We start from the raw sequence: 22960 nt of genomic DNA on the forward strand, positions 1-22960 counted from the left end.
GCCCAGGATAATGGTATCAGACTTAAATTCATATTAGCAGAGTAAAATCATGAATTTCCAAAAGATCTTACATGGTTTCCTCCCCCCCTCCATCACATGCTATGAACAGGTGATGGAGGTCCTTCCCCTCAGGGTCACTCCTACTCTTCCCCTCCTACAAGGCATGTAGGAAGCTTTGTTAGTTTCTCACTTTATCTGAAAGTGGGAATGGTTACCTCAAAGAATAGAAGCTTTTTGTTATTGTTGATAGATACACCTACAAATCCATGCCTTCTCTGCCCCGCGGAAGAAAAAAAAATCCCTGTTTGAAATACTACCCGTATGAAAAAACTATCTAAATTTGGTTTTGATTAATCATTCAGACATAGGCCAGCCTAAATTTCACCTTTGCTTAAAAGTTACTAATTGATATCATTAATGTGAAATTTCTCATATTAAAATAACCAAACCACCATTTAAGTGCATATGGAAAACCTTGTAATAATTGAAGTAACTAATTACAAATAGTATCTGTTTCTTAAAGTGTTCAGTTTCTTAGAGAACAATTAAGTTAATAAACCTTTATTCTAAGCCATTGTGTTGCTTTAAATTATTTGTTACATTTATACCTTTTCCTAACTAGTCTATCCTTTTTCCAGTACATGTCATGGTCAGACTTTGTTTAGTGTGAACTATATCCTTAACATAGGAGGAATACAGAACTACACTTTTGAGAGTTTACTCTCCCTGGACATTGATAACCTGATTTAACTGGCCATGTGATCTTGGAAAGTAATCATTTAAGTTTCCATTTTATCTGTAAAATTAATTCATTGTTGAGAATGTTTATTATCTGCCTTTTTTTAACTTTCCATAGTCTACCAAATTACATATTACAAAAAGGTGTAGCTCCTTAATAGATTTTTAATGACCTCATGGTTATTGTGGAATGATTTAGTGGTGAAATGCAGCACCTTATCCTGAAGAGACAATATGTTAACGGTTTCTCTTTGTGGTTGCTGAAAATTTAGCAGCCACAGTAAAATTTGTGCTGGGAATCCTCCAGCTCAACCAACCCTCTTTTTGGTACAGAATTATTGGGGAGGGGATTGATTCTTATCATTGTAAACTGTTCCTTTTAAAGTTTAATTTTGACCATTAGGAAATGCTACATAACAGCTCTGGGCTTTAGAGAAAGAAAGGCAGGAGTGGAAATGTAAGTGAAGTTAGGCTTGCCACCTGGTAGGTGCTCTGCTAAAATATACAGCATCATTTTGAGGTGTTTGAGACAAGCGGGTTTCAAAATAGCAATAATGCTGAGAGTTCATGCTTTTGTAGGGAAGTTTGAAAGCAGACGCTAGGGGAACCACTTAGAAATAGCTAGAGCAGTAAGCAGGGGGAGTAATACATAAAGGAGCAGAGAGCATTTGGGGATTATTAAAGGCAGGTGTGCCATGCCACGCCACGGTTTTATATTGTGGGTGAGGGAGAGCCACCAAAGTGTTTCGAGCAGAGCAGCAATGGATTGGACTTAAATATTTGTTAGGAAGGGAAGGTCTGTTTAGTACAAACTCCACATCTCTCTGAGCATATCGGGCTATGCTAGTATTCTTTTGGCTGATGTAGTTGATTTTGTTTTCTGTGTCAGTACAAAGTGTAGATGTTTGTAGGAGAAGGGTGAGCTTCACAAACTTGTAAAAGCATCTCCTGTGAGGTATCCCTCCCTTCTTCCTTCCTCCCTTCCTCCCTCCCTTCCTTCCTTCCTTGCTTTCTTTCATTTTTAATGTTGGTTTATTTTTTGAGAGACCGAACACCAGGTGGGGAGGGGCAGGCTCCAGGCTCTGAACTGTCAGCACAGGGCCTGATGTAGGGCTCAAACTCACAGGCTGCAAGATCATAACCTGAGCTGAAGTCGGAAACTTAACGGACTGAACCTCCCAGGTGCCCCCAAGGTATCCCTTATTTCAACATTGCTGCATATAGATCATCATTTACCTTTTACTTTGACTAGATTTGGGAAATTTGACAGTAATAGTTTGAAGGACAAGTCTCAATTTAACTGACAACTTTGGAGATGTTAACCTAAATTGTTATTTGGCTGGTCAGACTTCTGTTTGTGGAGGGACAAAAAAAAAAATAAAGGAAAAAGTACATACCAGGAGTGGAAGCAAAAATGGAAGCTGAGGAAATGATTTCCTGGCCTTTTTAAAAATTAAGACTGAGTGTGTTACAACTTTAACCCATGGTCTGGAAATTTCTAGAGCCATGTGCCAAGTTTTAATAGTATATTGGTATATCTGATCATCAGAAACTCTTCAATACATTTAAATAAAATTCTTGTATCTGTATTAAGTCGAGTTTACACAGCCCTTATTTAAATGAGTAAGATTTTTTTAATACGGTGTTATTTGTATAACGCCTGTCACGTGTTTGCAGAATACTCCATGATGAGCTGTGAATTTTTTTTTTTTTCTTAACACAAAAAGGCACCAGAGGCTAGTACTTACCTTGGGTAGCCTTGAGAGTGTGGGTAGGTGGCCTCGGATAGTCCAGAACCTCATTACCCCAACTCGGGCCTATTTGTGTTACTCCCGCTCCTTCCAACCCCCCTTCAAAGTGGGAATGAGACAGTTGGAAATCCCCAGAAGGCAGTAACTTGGCATTATCTGAACTGCTTTTCTGTAGATACTGTAGATACTTTTTGACAGTTGTTGGAGCAAAGGCTGAGCCTGCACAGAGGGATGTGTGAGGAGGAGGGTTCCTGGTAGCACTGTCTCAGCTTACTTCCTGCCCTTACCTGCTTGTGCACTACAGAGAGGGGATGATGGGGGCAGCTCATCAGTTGACTGAACCCATCTTTCTTAGGAGGGAGTTTATAGATCATTTTGTTATTCAAGCTTCTACCTTTTCTGCCTGTTTCATGAATGTGCATCAGCAAAGGCATTTCTGGAAGGCAGTGTTAACACTTGTCTGCTTATCTTTTCTGCTGCTCTTTAAGGGTAGGGTAGGGCTTGTTGCCTTTTATTTGTGACTTGGAGAAGTAGTAGTAGGTAGTTTTGTGACTTCTGTCTCTTCCACCAAGCTAGCTCCAGAGGTTAAGACAGGTATGCTAACTTCTGAAAAAGGGTCCCTCAGTTCCTTGCTCTATCTACTTTTCGTAGTAGTTGCATAGGACTTTTATTCTTTTACTTGTCTGGACTTCGGCAAAAGCAACATTCCTGTAGGCAAAATACTCCCTCTGAAGAACGAGATGCAGCTCAAATTAAGGGACTTGTTCTTGGGGCGCCTGGGTGGCTTAGTCGGTTAAGCGTCCGACTTTCGCTTAGGTCATGATCTCGCGGTTCGTGGGTTCGAGCCCCGCATCGGGCTCTGTGCTGACTGCCAGCTCAGAGCCTGGAGCCTGTTTCAGAGTCTGTGTCTCCCTCTCTCTCTGACCCTCCCCTGCTCCTGCTGTCTGTCTGTCTCTCTCTCTCTCTCTCTCTCCCCCCTAGAAAAAATAAATAATTAAAAAAAAAAAAAAAAGGACTTGTTCAAACACACTGTAGCTAACAGTGCCACAAGCTAACATGTTGGCTGATGCTGGTGGCTTTTCTTGTTTTCTTTTCATCTCACATTGTTGACCTGTAGACATTTTACTTAGAACCAGGTTATAGATACCACTAAAGATGGAATATTCTCTTGGGAACCTTACTTTGGGTCCTTTACTGTCTTGAGACTTTGTGGCTCAGATCTCTGTTGTGAGAAAGTGGAGCTGTTCCTAGTGGTGGGAAAACTATAGTCTGTCAGGCAAAGTTCTGGAGATAGCCAGACGCTCAGTTTGAGGTAAAACTAGTATGTGGAGGTCCTGTCTACAAGATGGGCGAGTTCACATAGGTTTAAGTAGTTGGATGGTAACTGGGCAGTAAAAGAATTATTACAGTAACTCTCTGGATCTCTATTCTGTAGGAGATAACCCATTCAAGAATCCTTTTCTGGGAAGTTCTTGTGAGTCTTTGGTGCTAGTTTAAAAGTTACAGAAAGTGCATTTGTCGTTCTTTAAGTTTGTGTGGACTCTTTACAAAAGCACATGTAGTCCATTTTCTTTTACTCCCATCTCTGCCCTATTTTCCTGTTGTTGATTTTAGCATCAGTTTTAAGCTCCAGGTATGACATCAGACTTGTGGGGGTTTTACCTTGGGAAGTTTCTTGACGTTCTACTTGGGATTAAGCAAGAGAGAGCTGTAGTTTGAAAACCCTGTAAGTGGTCTGCTAGTTGTGTGCCCCCACCTTGAATGAGAAGAACCCCTTGAATGCTGCATCAAGACTTAAGAGTTACAAGTCCTGGATTTATGTCCTGCTCTTGCTCTCCTGGTTTAGCTTTCTCAATTTGAAAATGGCAGCGATGATGCTCGACTACACAATTATTGTCAGACATTTCCACTTAACATCTAGAGGTAGAAAGTACTTACGCTGGCCTGTTACTTTCAGAAAGAGAAGATTAAGAATATTGAGGGTCCCCCCCCAGTCTTTTCTATATTAAAGTGATAGTTTAGAAATCTAGTTCGGGAGGAATGAAAAAAACTACTTTTACTCCAAAGTAAGTAGTCCCACTGTTTTAGCTTGTTAGTTTGATTTTGTTGGATATTTAAAACTATTATAGTTACCTTGTGTTATAGTGGGGGAAAAAATTGATAAGTCATGCTAATGTGCTCTGTTTTCTGGTCATTAGTATAAGGTTACCTCCTCCCACAGGAATTAGGAAGCGTAATCCTTCCTGCCTAGGTTTTGAGGTTGCTAATGAGTCTTGAAGTGACCCTCCCTGACCCTCAGGTGAGCAGCGGGGAAGGCAGCACCTGCATGGTCCTGGAAACTGATCATTCAGGAAAAGCTTTCATTTCTACAAATTTTGTTAAATGACTGTTTAGAAATGGGACGTTTCTTGCTTGCTTCATACAAATGACCCTGTTCATATTCTTAAAAGATTCTGATGTCCTTGAGAGTGGCTCTGACTTCATAGAAGTAAGCACAGCAGTCTCTTGTATAGACCCACCAGGCTGATGAGCTCCCTAACCCAGCTGAGCCCCAGCCAGCCAGGCTCCTATTTGGAAATACCTTTGAATGAGTTTTCAGGGCTTTGCTTTACTTTTACATTTTTGTATTTATTGGTGATTTCTATTCATATATACTTTATTTTCAAGCTACCTGTGAATTTCTTACTCATTTGGAAACCTACATTGGCAGGTGACCAGTAGAAGAGCTTGACATCTAATTTTTATAAGCTTTCTAGGAATCCCGAATATGCCCCCAGAGTTTGAGGATTACTTGTTTAAAGTCCATCTAGGGGCACCTGGGTGGCTCAGTTGGTTAAGCAGCCAAGTTGGGCTCAGGTCATGATCTCGCAGTTTGTCAGTTCGAGCCCCACGTCGGGCTATGGGCTGAAAGCTCGGAGCCTGGAGCCTGCTTCAGATTCTGTGTCTCCTCTCTCTGTGCCCTCCTCTGCTAATGCTCTGTCTCTCTGCCTCTCAAAAATAAATGTTAAAAATTAAAAAAAAAAAGTCTGTCTACATAAGGGACTGCGAAAGCATTAAAATGTTCATCAGCATCACTAAGGTGGGGTGGTTGATAAAATGCTTATTTCTGGACCCCAAAACTTACTGAATCTGATTATCTGCAGAGTGAGAACAAAAAATGTATTTTAACCAGCTACTACTGGTGGTTCTTAATAGGTGGTGGTCTGACCTAAAAACCTTTGTTTGGTAGACCTTAATGATTTGTACTTGGTTGGATAGACGTGTGGTGCTTGTTTCAAAATGAGCCTACATGTTGGGGCGCCTGGGTGGCTTAGTCAGTTAAGCGTCCGACTTTCGCCTAGGTCATGATCTCGCGGTTCGTGGGTTCGAGCCCTGCGTCGGGCTCTGTGCTGACTGCCAGCTTAGAGCCTGGAGCCTGTTTCGGATTCTGTGACTCCCTCTCTCTGTGACCCTCCCCTGCTCACGCTGTCTCTCTCCCTCTCCTAGAAATAAATAAAAAACATTAAAAAAAAAAATGAGCCTACATGTTAATGAAAATTTCATTTGTAGGTTCTGTCCTAAATTATCTGGAATGCTTGTGGTTAACAGATGTACTTTTAATGAATATAATGACGGACTTAGGGAAATAATTCTGTCTCTCTCTCTCTCTCTCTCACACACACACACACACACACACACACACACACACTATTCATTTTCAGAGCATTTCAGTGTCATTAAATACTTTTAGCATTACAAGTACATAAATGTTGTTTAATATTTGATTCTGAGAGTAGGGAATTTGCAGTATCATTCTTCTGGGGCCCATTCATTTAAAATGGGTATTTCATATTAGTATAGAGATTGGGAGTTCAATTACATGGTTCAGGATGGTTGTGAATCCTTAGAATATGGAAGTTGCTTTTAGAATGCAATAAAAATTTATCTCCTATTTATAAACTCCCAACCACATCCCTCTCCTACCTCTCCCCAGTCTCTGGATGTTTGAACTTTTCTAGCCTGGGTTTGAATAAATGGGAATTTGCTTTACTATCACAAGAACTCACCCACATAGCATGTTATAAATATTTAAAGGAAAAAAACCCTATTTACTGTATTCCACCTTAATTTAGAAACCTTTTGACTTATAAACTGAATTTTGTCCCAAAGCTATGTGAAAGCGGTGCATACTGTCACCAAAAGGCTTAGAATGTCTCTGTTCTCAGATTTGCAAAAATGGGTTAATAAGTAATTGTCATCAACTTAACAGCATTTTCCATAGTGTTCTCCTTCATTAGCCAGTGTCTTTGGGGAATTGTGAAATATGCGTTGCCTGCAAACCACTCGGTGCACAGAGTCAAATGAACTGTGAAGGTGAGGGCTAAGAACACCCCTCTGACCTTTGTACTTTGTTCTTTGAGTATTAAAGAACATTGATCTACCAAGTGGCAAAGGGGGTACTATTTGGCGGTTTAATTACAGCCAGTGAATGTTATTGATGCTATCAATCAGCAAGACCCAGGGAAAGGGCACTGTGCCAGACCGTTTGGTGCTCCCGCCAGTGTAATTAAATACCGTAGGACTGGATTCTCAAGGTAAAGTGAGGTGCCTCTGCACATCTGAAGCAGGAGAACCCTTTGTCTTGCAACAGAGGTAAAGGTGGTTCTCCCCTCCTCCTGCTCCTCTTTAAATTTCTGGAGGAGTCTGTGAATGGCAGTGATATGGTTTGTTCATTGTGTACAGTAAAGGTTGTTGGTGTATTCTTTAAAAATCCTCTTTCTTGTAAAGCCCTCACAACTGTCATACAAAAGGCTTTAGGAATATAGTAATTACTTTTTGTTAAAGCTGTTTGGGGGGATATACAGCTCAGGTGTCTAATAGATATTTGGAGAATGAGGAATTGTCTTTGAATGAGACTATTAGTCCTGTAAATCAGTTCATTTAAAAAAAGCTTTCCCTGTGATTATTCTCTAATGTCTAATCATGTTGAGAGAAAAATATCTAGGTGGGTTTAAAGTTATAAAGCATTCAGTAATATTTCAGGGGTTATTCCTTTTAAATCATCTATTGAATAAGTTTTTTATAGTTGTATAACTTACGTCAGGTCCACAAAAAAATACATAGGTAAGACTTTCTTTGGCTCTGGGGAGGGTTTATGGTAACATTCCTAGTATCCCTTTTTCCTTTTCTTATATGTTATTCATGTGTCTCACACACAATTTCCTTCTAGTCTATTTGAGAGAGAGGGGGGCAATCCAAAATGTTTGTTACTGCTTTTTTTGTTTTTGAATGGGTGTATTGTTTATACTCATTAAGGCTTACTAAAGACAAGCTCTCCTTGAAGGAAAGTGAGGTTGTTTCCTAACTTTTTGTGTATACACACACACACACACACACACACACACACAGGATTCATGACAATTGGGTTAAATCAGGCCTGAAAACATTAAATATTGGCTGTTGTGTTTTGGTTATAATATAGGTATGGGTTGCAGACTGTTTTTACATTTACAACAGGCGTTTGAAGGAAGACCATTAGAAATTTTCCCTTGGATGTTTGAGGAGTAATTTTTAAAGTACATTAAAGGTTTAGTAAAAGTGATTACTTCCATCTTTAAGAGTCCTGTCCCAGGAACTTGACGGAGGAACAAGGGGGAGAAGAAGGGCGGAAATGGTGGGGGAAAGGGAGAGAAGCAAACCATGAGAGACTCTTGAATGCTGACAAAAACTGAGGACTGATGGATGTGGGGGGAGGGGGGGATGGGCATGGAGGAGGACACTTGTGGGGATGAGCACTGAGTGTTATGTGGAAACTAATTTGACAATAAACTATTAAAAAAAAAAAAAAGAGTCCTGTCCCATTAGGGCCTTTTACATTATATGACATCCTAGCAAGTCCAGTGTTTAGTTTCCAAGTTTGTATGGAAGAGCATATGCTTTAAAAGTTATTGGGGTGCCTGGTGGCTCAGGGCTCAGTTACTTAGGTGTGGGCTTAGGTCATGATCTCATGGTTTGTAAGATTGAGCCCCCCCCCCCCCTGCTTTTGCTCTTTCACTCTCAAAATAAATAACCATGAAAAAAACTAACTAAATGTTATTAATGCCCATCATAATGTGTTTTTTCCTCTTCTTCCCCCCTACAAGGGCAAAGCTATTTAAATTTAATATTAAAAATTTTTTATTGCAGATTGTTTTTTAAGGACTATACAATCATGGTTTTATAATCTTAGGTAAGGAATATCTGTAAGTACTTAATTCTGTAAACAGTTTGAATGTCTAGCACATACAGGTCCACTTTGTTAAATGGAGGTGTGCTAAAACATGACAAGATATAGTCTTGTCCTTGATGTCATTGTGTAGTAGGGAGAGACAGCACTGACTTTATATGACCATTTTTTTGATGTATGATAAGTGAATGCAGAGTGCAGTAGAAATGGATATGTCCCTGGCTGTCAAGAGGCCTCTGCAGTGGTTTCAGAGGTGATAGAGTTTTACAAAATAGGGTTTATCACACAGAGAAAGAAGACACGTATTACACGTGAAGGAATGTCTCATCCAAAGGCACAGAGGCCTTAATGTGACATGTACTTTTTTGGAAGAAACTTACATCTGGAAACTATGAAGTGTATTTATTCAGTCAAGTATTAACTTTCTATGAAAGTGATCAGTAGAAAATTTGATTAAACCTAGCCCCATAGTTTACATTTATTCTTTTTTAGGGAAGACCTAATTCATAAAAAGAATTATGGGGATTAATTTTGGGTAGATTAATTCATTTGTTCACAGACACGTATCTGCCTTGTTCTGCAAAGATCCATGGAAGCCTATGAGACTCACTTAACATATTTAAAAATGGTACCAAGATGAAATTTCTCTGTGGAGTATTTAGTGTACACACAGAAATAGGATCATTATATTTTCATTACTGTATACATAACTAGGTCAAAGAAGACTTAGATATCCAAACCAACCTTGTGGTGAAGCAGTTTTTCTTCTAGTTTACAGAACAAAAGGAAACTTACTGTAAATGGTATTTAAAATAGCTTTTTAAATTGCCACACTGATTTTGACTCTTCATGTAGCTTATGGGGAAATTATCTCCATGTTGTATATGTATTTGACCTACACATATACATTTTTGTAGACTGTCACTCCCCTGGTTATAAAAAGCCTCACTATGACATTTAAGGGCTCCAGAATCTGCCCCAGCTTCCTATTACAGCGTTGTCTTTGTTCTACAGAGATTTTATCCTAGCTCAGCGGGCTCCTCATCCTTGAATGTGCGTGTCAAATTCTTATCTCCTGCCTTGGTTCATTCTCTGCCTATACTGCCCTATACCACTGTCCTTACTTACCAACTTTTAATTTGGCAATAAAAACGTTTATTTTTCGGGGTGCTTGGGTGGCTCGGTCGGTTAAGCGTCTGACTTTGGCTCAGGTCATTATCTCCCAGGTTGTGAGTTCCAGCCTCGTGTTCTGCTCCGTGCTGTGCTGCCAGCACAGAGCCTAGTGCCTGCTTCAGATTCTGGTCTCCCTTTCTCTGCCCCTCCCACACTCATGCTCTGGCTTTCTCTGAAAAATAAACATTAAAAAATTTTTAAAAAGCATCTATTTTTCACTGCCCATTACCTTTTCTCATCTTTAGTGGTGTACTCTCAGAGGGCAGGGATCTTTGTTCACAAAATTTATAAGCTTTTATTTAAAATTTCTGAATAAAGAGTTTCTTTACATTGCTTATATACGAGATAGTGGAGATGTGCTCAGTATGCTCAGAGATAGGAAATTGTGTATGGTTTTGTTTTCTGTCTCAAATTTTAGATGTATGTGAAAACCCTAGGATATGTAACCCACCAAAATTGGCTTGTTGAGAACCTTCTTTTTCTACATATTATCAACCAGTGGTAGTTGGCTTTTATTGTTAAACAGCTCCAGTTTACTTCTACCATGTACTGTGGTGACCTTCTTTAGGTTTAACTTTTTCTAACTCAGCATTTTGATCTGGCAGTGCTTTAGATCTAGATGGTCAGATATTATCTGAATTGCATTTTAAGTTTATTTTTGTAGGTAAAAGTGTTAACAGGAACTTGATATTGTAGTTTTTGTTGGAGATTGCATCTGATCAAATTTCAGAAACTTGAAAGAACCCTTAAGAAGCTACTACTGAAAAAATCTTTTCTAAGAACTGAATGAGTACATCTATTTTTCTGTAAGCCAGTTTAACTTCTGTTGTTTCCAGTGAAGCACAAAAAAGCCAGATTGTTTGGACAAGCATCACACCTTCTAATCAGCTTGCCTGAAAGATACTTCAGAAATAGCCCCTGCAGGAGTCCATGGAGTATTTTCAGTCAGGAGGAATCGGAGCACCCACTTGTGGGTGGGGGTATAAGTAGGCGTACATATAAGAATTAGTTTCAACCCTCTAGGAACTTACAGCCTAATAATACAAAAGCTTTGTAAGTGAATTCCAGTGCTGTTACCCTGGGAGGCGGCTTTGAGGTAGTCTGCTGTTCCCGCAGCGTTGAAGAGGCCCTACACACATCTGAATATGGAGTACGGACATTACTCCTTTTCTTTAAGTTGCTCTAATGTTCTCTTAGTATATTTCGTGATAGTGTCCAAAGTGAAAAGCTTTCAAAGTACTCTGCTAGCATAGCCTTCTTAGTATTTTTTTTCCCCACTGTGAAGTCACATTGAGTCATTTGGCATTGGTTGAATGGTGTCTTGTAACCCATCCCACATTCAAGTACATCCTTTTTTTTGAAATTTTTTTGTAATGTTTATTTCTAGGAGAGAGAGAGAGAGAGAGACAGTGTGAGCAGGGGAGGGTCAGAGAGAGAGGGAGTCACAGACTGAAACAGGCTCCAGGCTCTGAGCTGGCAGTCAGCACAGAGCCCGACGCGGGGCTCGAACCCACGAACCGCGAGATTATGACCTAAGCGAACGCTTAGGACGCTTAACCGACTAAGCCACCCAGGCGCCCCTCAAGTACATACTTGTAACACTAATCTGAAGTAGCCAGTATTTCCCAAAGCTCATTTATTATTTCTCCCCAAAACGGAGATGGTTCTGTTTCTCCTTTGTTTCTCATTTTGCATCTTACTTTAGGCTCTAATAGATCTTTATGAGAGAGAATAAGGAAGTGAGAGTATTTAATATGTTGTACTTTGGGAAAATAATATTAAAATTAAGTTGGTCTTTTCTATCAGCTCATTTAAAGCTGCTGAGTGTGGACCTTTATATGAGAAACCGCCTTTTCCTCAGGCTTCAACGAGGACTTGGACTCTCCAGTATACTTATCTGCCATTGTCTTACAAAATACTTAGAAGATTGTATAGTAATATTGTAATAATTAGTGAGGGTTAGTTTTGATAATAACTGCCATGGATTTTGAAGAAGAGTTATTTAGCCTTTGAACTGTATTTCTGTTAAAGAACATACATCTTGTGTCAAATGGCCCCCTCTGTGTCCTCTTATCTGATTTCAGAGATAATAGTGATATTTGAGTTTTCCCTTACATAAATTAGGGATGCTAATAACAACACCCAATTCATACCCTGATATTAGGATCAATTGAATTAAGGTATGTAACATACCAAGCACGTGGTAAGCGCCTAATAAGTATCTGGAACTATCATTATCTATGTTATGATTTTCTATATATATGAAATCATTATGGTATGATTGAAACATTATTATGGTTCTCCAGCTTTGTGCTAATAGTTTTATTTTTCTGTTTAATCTTTGTAAGGTCCTGGTGAGGTAAGGACTGTCATTTACATCAGATTGTAAATGAAGAAATAGAGGCTTCAGAAGTCCTAAGGAAATTATTCCCTAGTTATATAACTGGTAAGGCAATAGAGCCAAGACCTGAACTCAGCTCTGTGTGAGTCCATGCCCTGTGTTTTCACTGCTTCGTAACTTTGGAGGGCTGTGGTATGAGCATCAGTTTCTGGCCACTAGTTCACGGTATGCTCTGTTGCGGCCAGAACTTCACCAGTGATAATACATTCTTTTTTGCCTTTGTAAGTTTTTTTTTTTTGACCTAGTACTAAACTACTTCATGTTTGCCTCAATTCTAGCCTATTTATATTACTTAATGCTTCTTCTTCTTCTTTTTATTTTAAGCAAGCCCCATGCCCAATGTGGGGCTTGAACTTCATGACCCTGAGGTCAAGGGTTCCATGCTCTACCAACTAAACTCATCTTCTGAAGAGATGTGGCCAAAGAAATACAGGCTCATTTCTCATTTTTTAATTTTAAAAATAAGGGAGTCCACTTTTCCTGACCACTATTGCAAACTTATCAATGTAAAGAGGGTAGGAATGAACTCTGGTGGTTAGAGCTGAAACTCCCGTCTTTTTATTTTTATTTTTATTCCTAAGCCACTTTAGTGTAATCATTTTCTAAAATTTTAATGGGCTAAGTAAAGGTATGGAGTCAGGAATGGAATATGAAAGATTTTGTTTGACAGATTCTTGCTTAGACCTTGGGATGACTGACCCACACCAGTGCAATTGTAGATTGGATTTAACCCTCCACCCCCTTTGGATGCCACATTTACGACTCTATTTGTTTATTTTTTGTTAGATTCCTTACATGCAGAGATCTTCAGGAATTTGAAAGACATTGTTGGTTTAAGTTCCATTGTTGGTTTAAGTCCATTTAAGTTTCAGGAGTGCTTTACCATGGACTCTGTTTACCAGCATGAGAGTCCTTGTTGAACCCCGGGGTTCTATAGCCAGGCAGAAGCAACAGTACCAGGGCAGATGTCATCTACCAACTTGGATGGTCTAGTAAATACTTCGATACTTTAATAAAACTATACTTCAATAAAATATAAAGATGTCTGTCAGGACAGTCTGTGTGGACGCTCATTTAGTTGACAAATGTTGGATGAAAAGGATTTGGGTAGCATTTAATAGACTGTGCTCAGTGTAGTTTTTCAGAGTTTAAGATATGTGTAAAAGGAAATCTAATTTGTCAAGTATCCAGTTTATGATTACAGATCTTATAACCAGCACACTTTTCTATTCTTAATAATGACACATATAATCACTTACTTTTATGACATTACCTATTCTTTGGTCTTTTTTTAATTTAGGTACAAGAATCAACTGCCTTGAATTTTATTTAATGTTGCACTAAAACTTGGAAATGATGTGAAGCTGGGTAGTCTGTCTAGTGTAATATACCCAGTTGCTATATTCCCTTTCTGTTAAATGATACATATTTTTTAAAAAAGCACGTTTAATACCTAAAATATTCTGACTATTCTAGATACATTTTAATTTACTTGGTGTAAAGCAATAGTTTCAAGATTCCTAGTCTGATTTTTTTTTTTCTTCTGTCCTCCCCTCTCCCCTTGGCTTTTTGTCACACATCTCCTAAATAGTTTTCAGGTATTACCAGTAGAAGAAATATAGCAAGTGTCCTACGGAAAAGACCCATTTTGATGTATTTCGGATTTTCTTACACGTATGGAAGAAACAATGTAGCAGAGCTAAAGGTCTTACCTTCTTGCATGTATCTTTCTCCTTGTAAATGTCTGATCATCCTCCCAATAATTGTCATTTTGCTTGAAACCCATATGATTTCACACTGTGTCTCAGACAGTTGTGTATTGGAAAATCCCTTGATGAAGAGTTGAGACCTATAAATCCTGCACTTCCCTCTTTTGCTCTGCATCTTTGGACAAATCACTTCATTTATGTGTGTCTCACCTCCCTCCTTTCTAAATACAAAGAAATTGGGCTAAATGACCTCTGTTTCCTTTTTGTTCCAAAATTAAGATCCTACCCCCCCCCCAGCACCATATTATTCTGTCAAAGATTTTATTTCCTCAGGGGATTTGAACCCCCAGTTTGTGAAATGACACTTCATTCTGGACATGTTTAATGGCATCTACAGCCTAGTCTATGAACAGAGTACCATCACATATGATGTTTGCTTTATTACAAAGTAGATTATGGCTCCTCTTAATTTCTTAGGTAAGATTTCCAAAATGAAGTTTCTTCACTTAGTGTGTGATTATAAACCCTCTTCATGATGGCAACTGTGTGGCATGTACCAGGGTGTGCAAAGTAGGATAAAGACAAACTTTCTTATTTCAAGGACATAAGACAGTTGCAAGACAGGATAAGAAACGACTTTATCTTGGTTTCCTCAGTGTGGATGAGAAACCAGGCATGTGATGTGGTGTGGGTACTGGTAAAGGCCCTAACTCAGACTATTGAAGGTGGATGAGAGTGGATGTTAGGCACTCGTGATGCCCTTGTAGAGGCTGAAGTGACTCACATTTAGTTGAGTGGGAGGTGCAGGTTATACTAACACTGGGAAGAGAGAGGAAGGTTTGGAAAACTACTGAAGGTTGTGTGTGTTTATATAGGAAAGGGAGTCAGTGCCCTGAGCATAAAGGACTAAGAAATTTGAAATTAATCTTATAAGTATTAGGGAGCCCCTGAGGGATTTGAAGCAGAGAATAACACAATCAAATGTGTTCCCTAGTGTTGCTTGAATTAAAACAATCTGTGGGACTTGAAGCAGAGGTTTCATATGTATTCTCCACTGATGGAGTCTTCTAAATTCTGTGTCTTGGAATACCTATTAAAGGTAACTCCCCTAATCTATAATACCCTTTTTAAGCCTTCCTGCTAGGGGTGATTATTGCTTTTAGCTCTAACACCTTTTCTACAGCTAATCTTTAATTTCTTACAGACTTATTTCTGTATGCTTTGTTCTCTCCGGTTTACTCATTTGCAGCCCTTCATGAAACATGCTGGCCCTTAAAAAACTTAATCTTAGACTATGAGATGTATATGCCTTGATATGTGTTTGAGACTTGTTCCTAGTGGGGTTTTGCATTTAGAAGCAGATAAAAGTACAGTCCCTTCTTTTGGATGAATTTTGAGGTCTCTGGCCTGAGTTGTGATTGGAGATCGCATCCTTCTATGTACTTCTCAGCTCTTTGGAGGGTCCTATGTAACCACCTGTCTGTAAAGCCTTAATGCTGTCACAAGACCTTTGCTACCGCCTACCAGAGCCAGAGCTTTTATTTAGTGATAGTGTCATTTTTCAGACAGTCCCATCAAGACTCCATTTTTTTTTTATATGAACAGCAATTAATTCTCAGTTTAAATAGGCACAACCATGACCTTGTCCACCCCTCCCAGCTAAAGAGAATGAATGGAGCTTTTCAAAAAAGTCTGAAGTGGCAAGCATCTAATTTTCAGGTTTAATGTTTATAGTCCTGGGTCAGTAATTGACAAGTGATAGAAGTTGTTCAATGGTGATCTTGCCAGTGGGAGATTTTTCAGATGTCCTTAGTTTAATAAAGAAGGAATTGCTTTGTTCATTTATAGACCTTATCTCTTTAATCTGTTGGTATTAATGTCCATTGTCACTGATCTTTTGTTGATGAATCCAAGAGAAATGAGAGCAGTTGTGTTTTTGGACAAAAGCATTTTGATGGACTTGTATTGAAAGTGATGTAGTGGGATTTTAAACTTTACTATGTACATGTAATGAAATACTAATTCTTATCCATAGATATTTTCATTCCTTTAATTCTGTGTATTTTGATTAACTTGTGTTTTGATAGCCATTCTTAGTCTATGTGTTACTTGTCCTTGAATCTTTAATGTATAATTAGTTTTAGTTGCTGATGAAGAATTGAGTTTTTAATTACAAGGAATATATTGTGTTTCAAACGATTCCATTTTCAAGACCTAATTACTTTGATAAATCTGTTTTTATCTCTATTTTGTCCAGTGTGATCTCATTTGTGAAGAACAATTTGAGAAGCCATTGGCTAGAGCATTTATTTGCCTTCTAACTGCTTTCCTTCCTTCCCTTCAAGTAATCTCAGTATTGCTTGTCTTTGTTTATTGTATCACTTGGAGGGTTGTGAGAAATTCCAGAATAAACCTGAGTTTTAAATTGCTATCTTTGGAGTAGATTGGTGTTCAGTGTTGTACTTTCTGTATCATCTTTAAATATTTAAATTGCAGACTCTCCGGCTGCCTCTTAAATTAGATCCTTCACTTAGTAGTTTTGACATTTCATAACCTTGCTCCTCAGGCATTAAATATTCACCTGTTTAAATGGCAGTGAAAATTTAAAATCCAAACCCATTCTGTTAATCCAGTAAATGTAGATCGGCGAACAGCTCGCAACTGGTGAAAGAAGAAGCTATTTCATCCCACTGGGGCATATGCTGGATGTTCATTGTATTGAAGTATATTTCTGATACATAATTTGCCATAAAACAAAACCATTTCTTGGGTCTGCTCCAAGGGCTATTAACCTTGGAGAGCCATAAAAATCAACTTACAACTTTAAGGTTTAAGATAGACCAAGAGTTTCTATAGGTGAGCATTATTCAAGGCACCAGTACAGACTCCACATCCAGAAAAATCAGTGGAGAAGGTCGCTGATAATTACCAGGTACAAAATTTTGCCTGGAAACTGATTTAAATCTCCAAAGTACAAGTCTTTATCCCACTGGGAGAGTCTTCTTCCTACTTTGATCTAAGTACATTCTGTTTATAATCCTTTGAGATAGAAGAAGAAATATTTGGCTTTTCTTGGAATGGAAGATGTTATTGACAGTGACATCCTTGATAGAGCAGGAGAAGGGCCTATAAATCCTAAGAAATGGTGCAGGGGCAAGACATGGCACGCTGGTCTGGGAGAAGGATGGTTATGCTTCCTTATATTTTTATTTCTTGGAAGTTCATGAGGGGTAGAGGTGGGTATATGTTGCTCATTTAATTACATTCTAAGAAAGTAACAAAACCAGTGTAAAAATCCTAAGTATCATGTGAAGTTTCTCCAGTGAATCTCAATTTGTGGCCACTTACTATTTCTTGTGAGAAGTTACACTAGAGAAAATATTAATGAAAAATGAAATAAAATAATTGATTTCTAGTGGCATCTTGTCTTCTGCTGTCTTAGCTCAATTTCACCGTGTGCGAGTCTGTCTGTGTGTTAGTGTAAGAAACAACCAAGATTTAATTCTTCCAAACTTTCAGAACAAAAGTTACTATAGTAAATGGTAGAAAGAAAACTGGACAAGGATACAAGGATCCTGTGTTTGGAGTTTGAATTCAGCAGTATGTTACTTACCTTGCTGACACTATTTGCCCAGCTATAAAATACTAACGTGCACCCTACCTACCACAAACAGAATACTCTACTTGAAAATGTTTTGCACATGGTAAAGTCTTGAAAGCCCCTAAGTGTAAGTTAAATGGAAATAATAATTGTTGCTACCATGAGTTCATATGTAGTATAGTTCATTTCTGTCCTGCCTATGGTGATGGAAGCAGTTCTTTGAGAAAGTCACTAAAAAAATCTCTTTTGAGGAGGCTTACTGTTGGTTCTTGGAGCCCTTTTAATGAGGCTGTGTTCTAAAAATGTACCCTGGATTTGTTTTAATCAGGTATGGTAGGATATGCTGACATGGAAATTATGGTTATGAAGGAAGTAGTTTATAGTTACAGATCTTTAGAAATGGGGTGAGGACTCAACGTTGGTTCAGTCAGTTAAGAATCTGACTTTGGCTCAGGTCATGATCTCGCGGTTCATGAGATGGAGCCCTGCATCAGGCTCTGGTCTGACAGCACAGAGCCTGCTTGGGATTCTCTGTCTCCCTCAGTCTCTTCCCCTTGTCTTCTCTCTCTCTCTCTCCCCATCTTTCCTCCTCCCCTTCTTCTCCCTCTCTCCCCCTCTCCCCCATCTCCCTGTCCCTCTCTCTCACTCCCCCCTCCCTCCCTTTGTTTCCCTCCCTCTCTTCCTCTCTCTCTCTCCCTCTCCCTCTGTTTCCCTCCCTCTCTTCCTCTCTCTCTCAAAAATAAGCTTAAAAAAAAAAAAAAAAAAAGGAAATGGGCATAACATGACATGTAGGGCCACATGGGGAAGTACCAAGGATGATCAGGAGGCAGAGACACCAAGGCAGTGTGTTGTCCAGAGCCTTTATTGGAGTTCCCAGTGGGAAGGAAAGGGTGAGGCGGGTTAGGTGTGCTGAGTTTAGCATTGGATAATTTGAATTATTTTGAAGGGCTCTAGGTTGGGAGTGGGGGTTCCTAGCTGTCAGGCACCTGGCCCTGGGATGATTTAGGATGGGGAGTATAGGCTTGTTATGTGAGAATTTGATAAATGAGATATGTTGTGGGTTTGCTTTGTTTATGTATTGAAGGCAGGCTCACAGGAGAGTCATTTACTGTCTCCAAGAAGTAGCTATCTCTGGAGGGGCAGTCTCTCCAATATCAAGGCCCCAGATGCTAGAGCATCAAAAATACAGAAAATAAAATCTAGTCAATACAGGCTAGAAATTAAAGGAGCAGTGTGAACTTGAGACCGGACATTGAAGGGGGGAGAAAAAAAAAACAAAAAACAGATAACATAACTGACCCAAGTATGTTTTCAAAGCTTTTATATAAGCACTAAATATAAACCCGTTTTCCTAAATATATTTTAGGATAACTTTTAAAACACTCCGCCCACACTCCTCTGAAATGCACAGAGCAGTAAATGTCACTGCATGAGTAAATTATTCTGGAACACAGTAATGGACTCAGGTTACTCTCAGTTTTAATGGTCTGTGTCTTTCTCAGATGCATATAGAGCTAAATGATGTTTATAGTCACCTAGGTTTTCAGGTTCTGTGCAAGAATTTTGTGTACATTAGAAATTATTAAGATTCCTAATAATCCTGCAAAGGAGGTATGGTTACATGCTAATAGCCTTAAATGTGTGTAACTTCGCAGAGCCTTAATGAATCAAAGGTAGTTTTGAGCCCAGGCACACTGGTTAGAAAGTTGTCACCTAGAACCACCATTATACTTCCTCACGCCGTGCTTGAGCTCCTGGAGTGGCCGTCTGCCTCCACGGCCTGTTTCCTCAGCCCTTGGAAGGGAGAACGTACAGATGCATATTCAGTTGCCCATGGGAAGTGGTTCTTTCTAAAGAGAACACTTCAGACCATGGTCCCAAGCAGACGAACAGCTGCCTTGCCAAGAGCTCCCAGTCTCTGAAAGCAAGAGTTTAAGTGGTGGGATTTGTAGCTTAACCTCTTAATTGAGAATTGTACTTTAGAAAAGAAGTAGGATATTCATGTTTTCGTATCACTGGGGGCATCTGTAATTCATTTGCTTTATTTTTTGTTTTTGTTTGTTTATCTCAGTTTATAGCAATCCCAAGACTAGGTCCCACTTGAATTATTTTGATGATCACTTGGGATTTTCCTTTATATTTTTCACTTACATTTAAGTTTCTCAATCTTCATTCTTAAGTGTTTAAGCATAGAGAAAAAGTGCATGTGAGTAATTCTCTCTCAGTGCTCTACCACTCTTCCAAATTCCTTATGTCTGTAGCATAGGACAGTGCTCATGTAACTTCAAATACAGCCTTTGGACCTGCAGGTGTGTTTTCACTTGTTAATGAGCAAACTTGTTGAATAAAGGATAAGAGTATTAAATGTTAACACTAGTGGGGTAGGGATGAAAGATAGCAAGACCTTTTTATTAAGTAATATAAAGCTGGCTACTTTTTTTTTTTTTTTTTGGTGAAAAGCCAAAAAGAAAATGGTGATAACACTGGGCATAATTTAAACCATGGAGAATATATTTGAAGATACTAAAAGCTTGTTGAAATTGAAAATATATTTTTTTAAATTCTGCTTTTGAAATGAGCACTGGACTATATTAAAGGTGGATACTTCAGTAGATGAAAGTGGCAAGTACAAGTTTTCAAGTTATGGTACCTGAGCAAATCGATCTGAATTAGACCCATTGATTATTTTTATGAATGATCTGAAAGATGGAGGCTATATGGTGACCTTGTAGTTAGGTAGTTCAGAAAAGTTTAGAATTAAACTAGAGGGAATGTGGTCAGGAATAGCACATGAGACTCAGAGCTGTCTGAAAATTGTCAGAGAAAGATGTAGGCAAAGAGCTGTCGATTATGTTTTGGGCAAGCTCTCGATGACTGTGTGAACTGTCCCTTAAATCCTGTGGTCTAGCCAGCTTGCTCTGGGCCCACAGGATCATTGGGTTATTAGATTGATTTTACTTAGCACATATTCTAACATCTATCATATGCCAAGATACTGAGGATAACAGTGATCGTAGTGAGAGTTGGTTCCTTAGTGCATGGAGCTTACATGAAGAATGTTGATCATAAACAAATACATGCAGACTTACTTTGTCTTCCATCCTTGTAGAATTTTGAACACTATATGTTAAAGACAGGGAAGCTTTTTGAAAGGTTACATAAAATGGTAGTTAAGGCCAGTAAAAGGGACTTAGGACTTTTTAGAAAATAAAAGTTACAGAGAGTTGTGGACAAGAAGACAATAGACAAAGAATAGCTAGGGATATAGCTCATTCATATACTTAAATTTCTGGAAGTTTAGGGATAATAAAAAGCTATTTTGAAATGAATCAGAAAAGCATACTTAGTGATAATAGGGTAAATTTTTAGAAACTTTATACCACCACCTGCAGAGATGGGAGAGGCTTAAAAACAGGTCAGACAAATGTGTCAAATGAATTTAGAGTTTTTTAACTTAATTACTTGATTGAGCCTACATACTTAGCTTTGGGGGTTGGCCCCGTTGAGGACATCCTATTACCTGAGTATTGTGCCATGTGCACCACTGGTTTATTTTGAAAACCTGCAAATCTAGAGATAAATACGATCTCTTTTCTTCACCTTGGGGAATAGCATTTCCCATTGGTTGAGCATTTCTCCAGGAATGAATAAAATGGTTAATGCATGACTTTTTAACATCTATATTTGTCATGTACTCCGTAGGGAAAAGCTGCTAACTAACTTTAGGCAGTCATTGAGTTTCTGAAGGGAGGTAACTGAGTGCATGTAGATGCTTAATTTCATTTTCCTTCCCCAGGTTTCCTATGCTCGCCCAAGTTCAGCTTCTATCAGAGATGCGAATTTGTACGTCAGTGGACTTCCGAAAACAATGACCCAGAAGGAGTTGGAGCAGCTTTTTTCACAATATGGACGCATCATTACTTCTCGTATTCTTGTTGACCAGGTCACTGGTAAGTAAGCAGCTGCTCTAGACAATCTTTGACATTTTCTGAGTGGCAGATTGTGAAATATTCTGCCTTTCCATACATCCGTCTTGTCTCTAGAACATATCAAAGGTATATGTGGACCAGAAAATGCAATTTTCTGCTGGAATTGTTCATAAATATGCATGGATAAAAATAGATTGTGGAGTGAAGTGAGCGAGCTTGAGTCATTTCCACCCCGAAGGGGCAGGTTCGAAGCCTGTTTTATGGCATGTAATAAATTTATAGATGATATAATCCTTATTTCCAAGCTGCTACGTGAAAAAAGCCCCCATTCTCCATAAAATACTCCTTCTAATAAGCTGTCTTGTTTTTTGTAAAAAGCATAGCTTAATGCAGCAGAATATAGCACCTAGTTCTCTAAAGGAAGATGACACTGTGTCCACACTGGCTGTTCAGGCTGGTTTCCAGGACCATGCTGGGTTGTATGGGGATGTGTAAAAGGTTGACGTTTTGAATGTTAAAACATTTTATGCCTGGTGGATCTTTTGGCCAAACCGTAACGAGAAGACTGATAGGTTTATTAAAACTTTTGTTTGTAAGGGATCTCTTCTTCCAAAGCTTTTAAGAAAAGCAACATATATTTGATTATGGATTTTAAAAATAAATGATAATTTTCTATTATAAAAACTTTATTTTTTTTAAAAACCTACTGAAAATAGAGCAACATGATAAGGAGTGGGAAAAATTAGCTGTAGGGCCATATACTCCAGCAGTCACATTAAGGTTTTGGGGAAAATATAGACAGGTTTTCCTCTTTAATATTCTTCGTGTTTCTTCTTTTCCTTTCTTTTACTTTCCCTGTTTTCCTTCTTTTCTCTCTCTCTTATAATACCACTGAAGGAGATGCATTTTTTTTTTTTAATATTTTTTAATTTATTTCTAGGAGAGAGAGAGAGAGACAGCGTGAACAGGGGAGGGTCAGAGAGAGAGGGAGTCACAGACTGAAACAGGCTCCAGGCTCCGAGCTGGCAGTCAGCACAGAGCCCAACGCGGGGCTTGAACCCACGAACCACGAGATCATGACCTGAGCGAAAGTCAGACGCTTAACCGACTAAGCCACCCAGGCGCCCCTGGAGATGCATTTTGTATAACACTGTCTGTTTCCTTTTTAAACTAAGCAGTGGGCATTCTCTTATAATCCTTTGTATTTCTGTGGTGTCGGTTACTTCTCTTTCCTTTCTCATTTTGCTTATTGGAGCCTCTCTCTTCTTTTGTTTTAATGAGTCTGGCTAGAGGTTTATCAGCTTTGTTGATCTTTTCAAAGAACTAGCTCGTAGTTTCATTGATCTGTTCTATTGGGTTTTTGTTTGTTGGGTTTTTTTTGGGTTTGTTTTATAGTTTCTATATCATTTATTTCTGTTCTAGTCTTAAAAAAAAAAAAAAAAAGGAAGAACTA

General features: G+C 38.8%; 1 protein-coding gene across 2 annotated transcripts in view; it reads left to right on the plus strand.

Moving 5' to 3' along the window:
- Window positions 1-22960, plus strand: part of ELAVL2 (ELAV like RNA binding protein 2) — a 68991-nt gene that overhangs the window by 33300 nt on the left and 12731 nt on the right. For both annotated transcript variants that reach the window (XM_077772334.1, XM_077772335.1), the window contains exon 4: window positions 21375-21528. In XM_077772334.1, the coding sequence (XP_077628460.1) occupies window positions 21375-21528 (154 nt within the window). The remainder of the gene's footprint in view (window positions 1-21374; window positions 21529-22960) is intronic.

This window comes from Crocuta crocuta, unplaced genomic scaffold (assembly GCF_008692635.1).
Source record: "Crocuta crocuta isolate KB4526 unplaced genomic scaffold, BGI_CrCroc_1.0 scaffold606, whole genome shotgun sequence".
NCBI classification, from domain to species: Eukaryota; Metazoa; Chordata; class Mammalia; order Carnivora; family Hyaenidae; genus Crocuta; species Crocuta crocuta.